At 41.2% G+C, this 13,142-nt stretch overlaps 1 protein-coding gene and 1 long non-coding RNA gene across 3 annotated transcripts; one reads left to right on the top strand and one right to left on the bottom strand.

The window, feature by feature from the left end:
• Positions 1-35: 35 nt before the first annotated feature.
• On the bottom strand, positions 36-11,447 carry LOC125305258 (serine/threonine-protein phosphatase with EF-hands 2-like). The gene is made up of 19 exons (XM_048259944.1): positions 11,033-11,447; positions 10,295-10,360; positions 10,092-10,109; positions 9,941-9,949; positions 9,508-9,635; positions 9,019-9,073; positions 8,750-8,925; positions 8,452-8,566; positions 8,292-8,338; positions 7,637-7,803; positions 7,357-7,393; positions 5,240-5,389; positions 4,506-4,826; positions 2,229-2,414; positions 1,721-1,863; positions 1,325-1,431; positions 953-1,116; positions 615-702; positions 36-470 (listed from the first exon to the last, which is right to left on the bottom strand). Exons 2-19 carry the CDS (start codon positions 10,347-10,349, stop codon positions 256-258), a joined length of 2,181 nt encoding a protein of 726 aa, XP_048115901.1. The 5' UTR covers positions 10,350-10,360; positions 11,033-11,447; the 3' UTR covers positions 36-255.
• On the top strand, positions 5,314-10,235 carry LOC125305262. 2 transcript variants are annotated; one of them, XR_007195367.1, is made up of 4 exons: positions 5,314-5,466; positions 8,507-8,553; positions 9,551-9,695; positions 9,837-10,235. It is a non-coding gene; the product is annotated as an uncharacterized LOC125305262 (long non-coding RNA). The 2 variants fall into 2 exon arrangements; XR_007195366.1 differs by lacking the exon at positions 8,507-8,553.
• Positions 11,448-13,142: the final 1,695 nt, after the last annotated feature.

The raw sequence follows: 13,142 nt of genomic DNA, 5'->3' as shown, positions 1-13,142 counted from the left end.
TGTAGAAAAAATATAGCAAAAAAAGTCAAGCTGAATATGATTTACCATTTCTCTGACCTAGCTTAGTCATTTTTAATGATTTGTCACAGATTGCAGTGTTCCATATTCCTTACTTGCTCTTGCTGACAACAACAGATATGTCAACTGCCGTCCTAGAGGTTGCATGTCTTTTTTAGTATTGTCAGTGTTCAAGGACTCCTGACTGGTCAACTTCCCGGACGACTTCCTCTGATTGGCCACTAACTATAGATGAGGTCAGGATGGGGCTTTGATCATGCTGTTGCCCATGTCGTGATGGGTGCTGTCCACAAGCCGGAAGGCCTCCATGAACTCGTTAATGTCGATGCTGCCGTCGTGGTTGAAGTCGATGCTGTGGGCGAGGTCAACGATGGCCTCGTCACTGATCTCCATCTTCAGGTGAGAGCTCAGCAGCTTCCATGTTTGACGGAACTCCTCGAAGGAGATCAGACCTGCAGAGAACGCGGGCGATTCTGATTAAATTTCATTCATTGATTTAGATTACTGGCTGTTTAATCTTCCTGACGCAACTGAGAGCATATAGTAAAGCTGCTTTGGTTGAATTGGAGCAGTTTACCTGTCTAATAATGACTCACCTGAGTTGTCTGTGTCAATGATACGGAAGATGGTCTCCAAATTGGAGTGGTGTTTGTAGAGAGTTTCCAGCACGTTTGTGTGTGCCAACTGTTGAAGGAAGATAACCGGATGTCCATTAGTACTAACTTAGGCAAATTTGCTGCAAGGCATCTGGTCAGTTACGATTTAAAGGAAAGATCAAGAATGAGCTTAATAAAGTTACTTTTCCCATTATTTGTGACATTTACCCACTTTAGACAAGGTGTAGCAACAGTGTTGCCTGTCTATGTGGATATTGGAACTGGAAATTGTATTGGAGTGTTTAGGTCAGCCCATGTGAGGAAGTGTGTGTGCTCACCTCTTTGTTGGGCTCGGTGATGTCAAGTTCTCTGAACCAGCTGTGGTAGTCCAGCATGCCGTCCTGAGTGCTGTTCACCAACTGAGAGCGCAGCACGCGCCATGGCAGTGCCAGATGCAACACCGTCTCCATGGCAACAGCCCAGTCTTTCAGCGAGATCAGACCTGGGCAAAGAAGTTCAGCCACAGACAAAAATTACATTCTACCACCAGGTGGAGTCGTGTGCCCTGAACCAATCTGACAACACTAGGTCAAAACACCACACAGTCAGGGTGAAAACGTCTCTGTTATCTGTCCACCTTGTTATTTTACTTCTAAAATATTTTCTAAAATTCCGTTTTTGTGGAGGGTGGTGAGCGGCTGCTGTAGTACCTGTGTTGTCTGGGTCGTATTGCTGGAAGACGCTCATGAGATCAGACTTGTGAGCAAAGAATTGCTCCCTCAGCGCACGCAGCGCAGAACGCTCTGTCCTTCCCACGCTGCACACAGAGCACAATACCAACAAGTTCTTTTATTCCACCAGCCAGTTCCCAAGTATTTTGGTCTTGTGACTTTTCAAAGAAAATGGTGTTAGAGGTATATAATGTATTATGCTTAACCAGTCTAGTTAAGGACATTTACAATGCAAAGTATCACTCAGTAGTGCGCCTTGTACTTTTTTTTTCTCCAGTGCTCACACATTCACACCATATGCTTTATGCCAAGAGCATAAATAGCAGTCAATTTTGTTATTCCCATGTACTGGTACTGAACTGTTCTTGAGTCTACCTTTGCCTAAGTGTTAGGTCCCTTGTGGTACGAGTGGCCTGGTACTGGATTACATGGGGAATCAGGTCCGGGCCCAGTCTAATGTAGGCTCCTCGATTACTCCCTTCTTCATAGTAGTTGGAGGCAGAGAATATGGTCAGGACCTTGGAAGACACCGGACATAACATATGCTTTATTGTAGTAAATTGTTGTCTCACTGTAATATGACAATGTTTTAAAGAAACGGTATATTTCTGAGACACAAAATACAGTTGTATTGGTTGAAGTATGGACATGTAATTGTTGAGTTGTGTGTTGTCTGCGTTGATAAGCCACTGAAAAAGTAGCTCTCTGCTTTACAGTTTGGAAAGGTGTGTGCAGCAAGGTAACATGGGGATCAGTCTGATATTAGTAGAGCCACAGCATCAGGACTGCAGCAGGACCCTGCGTCATGGCCACTATGAGTGCTGTAGTGCTGACCCAGATGTATCCTCAATGGAAGGACTGATTGAGTCCCTACAGTACTCACTCGGCGGCTGTGGCAGAACTCGTAGCCCTCCTGTTTGCACTCATGGGAGCGGATGAGCAGGTGTAGGTGGTGTCTGTTCAGCACGTCCTCAGTCACGTCCGGGCCCCAGTAGCAGCCACCGCCCCGCACCTCGTTGGGAACGCAGCCGTCCAGCGTCATGGGGTCACTCCACAGCAAGTCTACTAGCTGAACACACAGGTAGAGTATGAGATGTGGATGACTGTGTCTTGAGGACTATAGCATAATATATAGTATACTTCTATACTCAGGGACAGATTGGGACTAAAAAAAGGCCCTGGACTTTCTTTCAAATAGGCTCACTACCATACGCAGTACATGCGCACACACACCCTTGCTGTCTCACATACTTTGCCCTTCAAAAATAGGTGGTCACAGTTTACAAAAATGCTAATTATTCGCTGCTGGAGAATTTGGGCCCCATGACATAAAATACTTTTGATAGATAGATAGATAGATAGATACTTTATTGATCCCTAGGGATTTGGGCTTCCCAAATGCCAGGGGGGTTCAGGGGCATGCTCCCCCATGATGAACATTTTGAAAAATAACCCCTAAATGATGACTTCTGGTAAATTTTGCGGAAACTTGATAAATTCACTTAAAATATATGACACATTGAAAGCATAATACAGCCTATAAAAACCTACACAGGTTGTTATACTCAACTCATTTTAAGCAAGTCTATTGGGACTTTGATCTCATCACATATTAAATCAATGGAGTAAGCCTAGCTCCTGAGCAATCGTTGAATAATGTAAAGGTCACACCTGTGACACAACATGACATTTACTGAGGGTAGAAAAACAATAAATCTTATAAACCTTATCTTATAGCCTAAACAAAGCAACACTGTCAGGCCTATGTTTTACCTCTAGTCTCTAGGAAAGACAGGGGTAGCTCACTGCAAATAACCCCTTATAACATGATCTGTTTACATGTTCGGCTATATTCTTGTTTGTTATTTAATATTAATTTAATTAATTATTTTTTAAGAATAAAGAGGCCTTCTGCCTTTATGGGGACTTTATGGGGACTAATTTGAAAAGGAGCTATTGTGAGACTGTATGTAGGCCTAGTGTTTGTCTAATGCTTGATAGCAGAATCCAGAAAGGTTACAGCTCCCGTAAAGAAAGTTTGTATTTGTAACGTTTATTTACTTTAAGCAGTTAAGGACCCGTATTGAGGCCCGAGGTCTTACAGTTGTGTTTTGCCAATGTTTTATGAATACCTACCACTTTGTTGAATGGAAGGAAATAAACGCCTAGATGTGCCCTGCAGCATGCCTATAGCTCCTTTTAAAACATTTAAAACATTTAATTCATATTCTAGCATCATCTTGGTTACCTGTCTGATGAAGGGCCTTGATCAGACAGGTAACCAAGGACCCAATGGTCACTATGAATGAGATCTAGAGTTCCTTTGAAAAGATGAGAGAAGAGTAAAGAAGGACATCAGTGCAGCTCAGTGCCTGGTTTCTTCCATTGGGAATTGTGGCCAAATAGTTCAGACTTTGTTTTATCCTTCTTTACACTTCTCTCATCTTCTCAAAGGAACTCTATATCTCATTCATAGTGACCACTGGGTCCTTGGTTAGCTGTCTAACCAAGGCCCTTTGTCCCGGATTACTCAGTTAGGCTGAGCGGCCAGATCTAAACAGGTTGTTCCAAACTTTTCCATTTGAGAATGCTGGAGGCTATCATGCTCTTGGGCACTTCCAATGCTGCAGAAATTTTCTTGTACCCTTCCCCTGATCTGTGTCTTCACACAACCCTGTCTCGCAGGTCTATGGACAATTCTCTCAACCTTGTGGCTTGGTTTTCACTCTGACATACACCATCAACTGTGAGGCCTTATCTATAGAGAAGTGTGCCTCTCCTAATAATGTCCAGTGAATTCACTTAGGCACAGGTGGACTCCAATCAAGTTGTAGAAGCATCTCAAGGACCATTGATAGAAGTAGGATGCACCAGAGCTCAATGGCAAGTGTCATAACAAAAAGTGTGAATCCTTATGTAAATGGGATATTTCAGTCTTTTTTTTTTTTTTACATTTACAAAACACTCCAAACACTTGTGTGGGGTGTTGGGAGTATTGTGTGTAGTTTGATGAGAACAAATAAATAATTGAAGCCATATTAGAATGAGTCTGAAACATAACAAAATGTGGAAAAGGTGAAGCGCTGTGAATACTTTCCATATGCACTGTACATCATGTAGCCTACCTGGTACATGCTTCTACAACACTGCTCTCACTCACCTGTTTCCACTCCTCTGCGTCAGCCTCCACAGCCTGTGTGAGCTCGGTCTCGGAGCAGACCGACTGGTGCTCAACGCTGAGGCCGGCCTGCCGGCGCTGCTCCTGTAGCTCCTCCTCTACGCCGCTGGAGGACTGGAGGGAGCGCCGCTGCTGCATGGACCGGTGGAGGCTCGCCGACGGGCTGCTGTGGGTCAGGGAGAACACCCGGCGGCGCTCCACGCTGCCCACTGCTCCTGCGTCCTCCACATCAGAGTCGTCATCACACACCTTGGATTTGGCTAGAAATCGCCGGTGTTTAGGGGGCTTCAGCGATGACACATACTTAGAGAAAGAGAGGATAGGATGACTGATAATAGAATAGAAGTCTTTATTATAGGCTACACTGCTGTAGCAATGTATCTTTGGCCCCACAAACATATAGCACATATAAACAAGACTACATAACAAGTAGCCTACAACATACAAGAGTTTCATAAAGATGTATGAGGTGGCTAATTCCAATGAAAAAATACTTTTAATTTGTAATTACAAGTTAATATAGAACGAAAGAACTGAAATGTACATATATATATATTCATGAAAAGTATTAAATAATCTGTTATATCACTTTGTTTACATGGTATGAATGTTATGGCTGTAAACAAGTGCTTATAATGGGGATCCAGTGTGTCACGATGAAGGTATTAATAGTATCAAGCAGTAAGAAGATTGTGTGAGGAGACTTCTTGTCTTACTCTGTGTCTATCCATTTTGGCAATGATACTGAGGTCAGTGGTGTCTGAGATCCCCCCATGCACAATCAGCACTTTCTGGTCAATCACAGTGGCCAGTGGCAGCCAGCTGAAGATCTTCTGGAGCAGTTTTAGAATCTTCTTGCCATGGAGCTGTGGAGAGCAAAAATCATCTCCACTTCAGTCTGGAATAGGCTAACCTTTGATGCAGTCATCAATTCTGAGAAGAGGTTGGTGAAATTTTGGCTCAACAGCCAATTGAAGCAAAACACCTTATGTGTTCCTTATGAGCTTCAACTGCTACTACTACTGCGCTGCCCTGCAAAGGCTAAGAGCAGTATCTGCACTTTTTAAAAAAAATGTTTTGCACGAATAAGAAGTACATGATCTGCTCTTCAATCTGTTAAAATTTCATATGGCTACCTAATACATTTCTTAGCTAAATTTACTTTTTTAGTTTGCAGTTTGTATAGAAAAGTAGAGGGAAACCATAGCAGAGTGCAGTATCTGCCCTTACTGCCTTGATTTCAGTGGCTATTACTGCATTCTGCCTTTGTTTCACTTGCCCTTAATCTAATAGGGTGTGTGTGTGTGTGTGTGTGCACAGGGACAGACTGGGACTAAAAAAAGGCCCTGGACTTTCTTCTAAAAAGGCACACTACCATCACACACACATTAGATGTCTATCATGATACAGTCTCACAATATTAAATGCCAGTGAAAGTATCATATTCAAAATAGTCAGTCAGATTTTACAAAAAGTAATTAACATATCCTTTGACAAATATAAGCAGCAGTGTGCAAAGGTGTCGAAGGTTAGGTTTTGGTGTGCAGCAATGCAATATTGCTTGACATGAAAGTCTACAAGAATACCTGATTGATTTTGTTCCATTTTTACATAAATGTTTATAAATGACAGAGTTGCCATTGTTAAAGGGACACCAGGCAAGCCTAATGCTTTTTCTCTACGAAACTCCCCCTCGCTCGTCTGAAGCTCTTTTCCTTTTTTTTTTGCGTCTTCTGTCAAGGGTTTTCGCTGCTTCTTCGCCGGCTCTGCCATTATACACACGTTTGCAACAATCTCTAGCGTTTTGTTAGCCTGCCTCTGTGCTGTAAACTGATACTTCTTCAGTCGGCGGGTAGGATACACCAAACTTGCAAGTGGGATATTCTTCCTACAGGCAGTAGGGGCGGGCGAGAGAGCCTTCATTCGCCCCATAATGAGTCATTTAACCATATACCGACTTACGAAGATGATTAATTAACACGAAAACGTTGCCTGGTGTCCCTTTAAGGCATCAAGCAGCATATCTTTACTAAAAATGTAGTAAGTACCTCCTCAATTAATATAAAAACTGAGTGATTATGATCACTTGCTACACTTACTGCAACATGTTATTGTATGGCCATGTAAGTATAAGCAGTAATGCAAAGCACAGTAAAGCTTATAAACTACCAAATTTTGCCTAAATGTCAAAAAACTAAATGTTTAATATTCACCTCACTTTGATCTATCTAAGTATACCCCTTGTTGTTGAATATAATTTGATGCTTATACTTGGTGTAAGAAAAACACCTTTTTCTCAGTTTGGAATTTTTGCAGATACTGCTCTTTGGCTTTGTAGGGCAGTGCTGAAAAGAGTAATGGAAAATAAGTGGAACTAAAGGGATCATGGCCGTCGGTCAACAAGGTGTAATGAAGTCTTAAGAGGAGTAGTGTGGCACACCTATGTGTATGTTGCACTAAATTTAGCCACAGCAAAGATTAATCTTTTCATAAGCGTAGTGGTAGAAGGAATACCTTCTGCCCCTTCAGCAACATTAAACTCCGACTCAATCTTCTCTCTCGCAAGTCAGCCTTTCCATGAGCGGCTCAGGCCATGCCTGGTCAGCACGGACACTATTTAAGGTATCCTGACCCATAGAACTAGGCGAAAGGCCAGCTAATCCCTTTAGCCAACAGGGGGAGTGACCCACATCCCCACTCTAAATAGCCGTGATATAAGAGGTTGTGTATATACACGCTAAGGTGGCGGGGCAGATTAGTTGACAGCTGTAGACCTGTTGATACTGTTTGTTTTGGAATGAGTGGTGTGGGTTAGAGCAGAGGAGACACTTACCCTGTATTTCCCCAGAACTTCTTTGGTGAAGCCATACCTGGATAGAACAGAAGTTTTACCTCATCACTTTAAGTCAGACTGAACAAGATATGGATACCAAGTTAGTTCATGTATTTGTTAATCTATCAACCAAATCCCCACTGACAATCCCAGCATAGTGTACGTGAGACGTGCCTGTTTGAAAAAGCAGGTACTTAAAAGATCAGCCTATCCAAGTAGTGAGATGAAATATGAATACCTCTGATGTTCATACTCTATTGCATCTTGTGAACATAGTTACCTGAGATTAACCATGTGATCCTCATGGTTCCCTCGGTTCAAATAGACATCATTTGGATACAATAGCAGGAAAGCAAATAGAATCAAGAGAATCTCAATTGAATTCTTCCCTCGGTCCACGTAGTCTCCATTGAAGACATAAGATGTCTCCATGGAGGGCAGGCCATTCTGAAATAGGCAAGAAAGAAATGTAAGTGATAAGGATGCACAATGTTATTGGTGTGACATTGGTATAGGCAGATAACGGGAAGGACTACAATTGACAGAAAGTATTAAGGTTTCAGAGAAAGCATCATACAGATCTGTTCAAATAGGATGAGACCCTACATTTGTATCTGAAAATGTCTTATGTATCTGAAAAAGTTTTATGTTACATCTACACCAAGTTGAAATGATTATCTTATTTATCATGAGTGAAAGTATTGGCTACATTTAGGGCAGAATTCAAGGAAATGTGACTGTATCTTCAGCAAAAAAGCCGTCATAATAAGAGTAAATGGTAAATTATAGTACAGGACGGACCCTTAAAGGAAATAAAAAAGATGTGTATGTCGTATATAATCAGAAAACCAGTACATGTGCATGTGCATCCCTAGTCAGTGAGCCTTTACCCCATTGCCCAAATGCTGTGTCTTCTGTAGTTTATGAGAGATCACCTTATAGAATATCAAAAGCAGATCCTCCAGATGTCCATGCAGATCTCCTGTCATGGTGGAAAAGGAACCTTCAATATAATTGAGTGCCTCTTAAATATAAATGTATAGTTCCTCTTTATATTACGCAGAAGTAATGTTCCCACATGGACACAATGCTCACCGCAGATGGTTATTTCCTTGCTATGACAGGTAGACACATGGTTTATGTTTGGCAGGAGTCGCAGCAGTTTCCATGTTTCCCCAAGAAGTTGGAGGACATAACGTGAGTGAAGCTGCTACTGGGAGAAAGATACACGCCAGAGGAAAAGGCTCGAGGCCAGCAATTTATGGAATATTCTGTGATTGTGAAATATGAAAAGACAATGCTATTACATTACATATGACATGGTATTACCTTACATTTAACATGTAATTTAATTTCCATAAACCTTAAGGCTGCTGGTTTGGTGCAGACTCACTTGTTTGTTCCGAAATGCTTCCACCAGCTCCGTGACAATGCAAGTAGTCAGAGGGAACGTCAGGTGTGGTCCGCAGTAATCGTCTGGAATTTCAATGTTCTTATAATTGAAGTAGCGTTCCCACTCAATGTCTCGCAGCAAGTCATTGTCCCTGAAGATGTGGGAGATGAGGTTTCCTAGTGTAGGAGAGAGGAGCAGTGTGCAGATTTTATGAAGTCTGGTATAGTGCTTCATTTTAACCTCAGTGCCTTGTTTAATTATGGACTTACTCTCACTGCTGGCAGGGGTGAAGTGGTCCATGAGGTAGGCAAAAAAATTATACAGCTGCAAGGAGAAAAACAGCCATTTAAAAGTACTGTAATTTAGAAGTCCTTCTGAAGTATATCTGTATTTATTACAAATAGCAATTGAGCATTTTGCAAACTTGTTTATTCTATCTACTTACAATAGTACTGTTATTATTTGACAAAAAAAGGACCAAGTTAAATATGTTATTTGATAATGTGAATACACAAATGGAATCGCAGTTCTGAACCCATCTTCATTTAGTATCATGTAGTGCCATATCCTCTGATCAATCTATCAAAATGTCATTAATCTACTGAAACATTTCCTGAAGATATAGGGATTTTCATTGTACAGTGTGAAAGACAAACAACAATGCTGTTTTTTCTCAGTTTGGAATTTTCGTAGATACTGCACTTTGGCTTTGTAGGGCAGTGTAGTCATGTAATTTATTCATCTACTCATGTATAAACCTTTATCTGGTCCTGCTCTCCTGCGTATTCGATGGACTGGAAGATGTTCCAGGTGCAGCGCCGCCTCATCTCCAGCCGGGCCACATACTGACGGTACCAGCGCTGGATCAGCAGAGCCGACCTCATGGCTGTGGAGTTGCGAGAGGGAGGAGAGAAACTGTGTCAGTGTGGGGGTTTGCACAATTGGGGTGCGTGCGTGCACATATGCATATATGGGAATACAGTATATCTCTATGTTTTTTTGGATGACTGATTTTTTTGATGACTCATGTATGAATGGATTTCTATATTCTCTAATGGATTTAAATATCCTCCTAATACAATTGCAGCCTTTCAAGATCTATGAACTGGGGTCTACACATATCTCACAGCTCTACTGTACACTAATCCTGAATCTGAATTTGGACTACCCTCAAACTGAGAGAACACTCACCTGTTGCAGCTTCATAACAGAAGGCGCAAAGTAAAGAAACAGTTTAGCACAAGTGAAATACTTATGCTACATGATGCATGAACACATTTGGTGTGGCTTTTAATAATGTCTTATGTATTAAAGTGATATTTTATGGGTAATGAAAGCTTACCTGGAACTGAAAGGTGACCTGTAAACAAAACACACATGGCTCAATGTTAACAAGAGAATGATCAAAATTGTTCAGGCAAAAATGGTTAAAATGTTATATTATTCTAATAAATAAATCCATTCGTTATGGACTGTATGACAATGATACAAAGTTTTGAATGTCATTTTGTAGGTTTCTAAAAATGGAATGCAATGCAATGTTACCTCGCTCGCTTTTTTTCAGTTGTAGCTGGTTTGGTTTTGTGTTGCCACATCCCATTGCCTTTTGCACTGCCAAAGAAAGCAACAAAGAGTCACAGGATTACCATTCACATATTAGGCAATATCATTTAATTGAACTAAGAAGGCCCAATTTCAAGCACAGACTAAAAGGTCCACTCCCCTACTCCACACAGCTGCCATTTCCACAATTACATTTTTTTTTATTTCTTTGTTCATAAAAACATGAAACCACCTTTGTTTACCCAGCAGACTCTCAGAAAGGGGAGGGGGGCTCCCTGTTTTAGGGTCAACTTTGCGTGCATGAAGGGTTTATTTCAGGTCATTATTTCAGGTCATTTGTTAAATTCAGAGTTTATTTTAGGCAAAGTGAATTAGTTTAGAGGGTTTTTTTTTTACATCAGTTACTCTTAAGTTTTTAATTGTAATGCAATAGAGGGGAGTATTCAACTGCTTTATTACGACATCTCATATATGTGGCATTAACGTTTTTTTATGTGTGCCATTAAAGTATTTTTTTTTTACTAAATAAAAACAATTACATTGCATTATGATGTAGCTGATATGCAACTGAGAACATACATACAGGAGAACATTATAAGATTCCTTGGAATTTCCAGGCATCATGTACCATCATTCAGTTCATTGTGAACTCTATTACCAAGTAAACTACAATAACTTCCTAAATCACGACTAGATGTCAAAGAAGGTGTTTAAACTTACCTGGGCCGCTATGCCTTGCTTTTTTTAGATCCTTTACAGAGATCCCATTTTACCATTTGTGTTTGTCAGCTTCAGGAATTTGGAGAGTATGATCCTCCAAGGGTTTGTTTGCTTGACACCATCCCGGACCTAACCTTTTGACTAACCCTCGATTTTATTTTTTGTATTAACACGAGTGACATATCCTTTTTGTTAGTCGTCTGAAGAGGAACCGTGGCCACAATAGGCAATAGACTTGCGCCGTTACCCACAGCACTTTGCTTTACGCAGCTCTCTCTGTGCTGGTAGCTTTGTGCGTTTGGCAACCTTGTGGCCGCAGAATGAAAACAAGCCACAAGTGGATTAGGATTAGGCTAAGGTTTTGTGTGGGCCACCTGCATCTGTGAATAGATGGATAAAGGTATCGGTAAAGGGCACATGGTGGCTTGCACTTTTGGCAGGGATATATATTTGGGTAAGGACCCAACGGATCACTCTATCAGCTGAAAAATATGTTTGTTCAAACATGTTTCTGTTTAAAGTGAATGATCTAGGGCTGAAACAATTCATCGAGTTACTCGAACAACTCGATTACAAAAATGACTCGAGGCAAAAACCCTGCCTCGAAGCCTCGTTAAATTCCTATGACGCGCACTATACGCGCAGGGATCTGATTGTTCCACACGGACCGTTGTTCAGGAAGCACACCACTAGCGCGTGAATCGTGATACCAGAGCCCGTTTACGGACATTATCTGACACACACGCAACAGCTAAAATAGAGATTCGACGAAACAGCAGAGGTCAGGAGCAATCCGAAAAGTTGGCATTTTCAAGGTGGAGATATAAGCACTACTTCAAATTCATCAAGGCAAGAACGTGCATGTAATGTGTACATTATGTCCAGGAGCGAAGACTTTGTCGACATCCGTTGTAAGCAACTCTAATTTAAAGAAGCATCTCACACAAGCAAAATGTGAAAACTGTGCTGTGGCCTGTTGGGGAGAGGGAGTCCGCACAGCAGACAGAAACAGAGTGGACAAGCTCATCAAGAAGGCCAGCTCAGTGGCTGAACTTAAGACAGTCCAGCAGGCGGCAGGGACCAGAACATTAAACAAACTAGGTTCAATGCTGGCCAAACCTGCACACCCACTCCACCCACTGAAGGTGATAAACAGCAGCACCTTCAGTCAAAGACTGATTGCACCAGTGTGCAAATCTCAGCGGTATAGGAAATCCTTTATACCAGCTGCTATAACTCATAATGCACAAAAATAACTTTTCTTTACTTTATGTATAGTGTTTTTATATATTTTAACTTATTAGGTCTGAATATATTTGAGTCAACTTGTGGTGTTATGTCTGTCTTGGAGCTGCTGTGACACTGTAATTACTGTTAAAGGATTAATAAAGGATCTAATCTAACCTACATCCTCTCAAAACAGTGTGTGTTGTTGACATCATATTTATAGGTCTCCCTTTCTGCGTCCAGCTTATGTGGGTTTAACACCTGCACCACAGACAATTACATCCACTGTTGACTGTTAATAAAAAATATGGTTTGAAGTGGTCAACACCCTCCTTATGAGAATGTTTGATGGGGCAGGTGTTTGAAACCTCCTCTCTAACAAGTGGCAGATTGCTCTCAAGGCCAATTTTGCATACAGTCATTTGTGGTGTTCAAAAGTTTATCTATTAAAAGACTCACCCTCAATGTGACATTAACACCAACATCTAAGATATTATCAACAGGGATCAGTGAACCCAAAAAGATGAATTCTCTTAAATGGTCATCATATCAGACTCCACCAACTAATATTTACAAGACTTTTTAATAGTGCTCATGCTAGCCAAGATATTTGAAGGCACATCCCTATGCTCCGGCTTACTCTCACACTCCCCACTTTGCCCTATCCATCACCGGCATTCTCAAATACAAAAATATCCCAGGCTATTAGCGGTCAGATTTCCTCAGGGATGAATATCGATATCCAGGCCTTCAAAATACAAAAAACATTTTAAAGATGGATTTTGACATTGCGGCGGATTTCCTGCCAACATTGCTTAATCTGAAATGCTTCACATTCAGTGGTTGGTAGTTCTGAATGACATTCATGAGTAATTCTTAGAAT

The sequence above is a fragment of the Alosa alosa genome, chromosome 12 (assembly GCF_017589495.1).
Source record: "Alosa alosa isolate M-15738 ecotype Scorff River chromosome 12, AALO_Geno_1.1, whole genome shotgun sequence".
Lineage (NCBI taxonomy): Eukaryota > Metazoa > Chordata > Actinopteri > Clupeiformes > Clupeidae > Alosa > Alosa alosa.
This window is presented reverse-complemented; position numbering and strand designations above follow the sequence as displayed.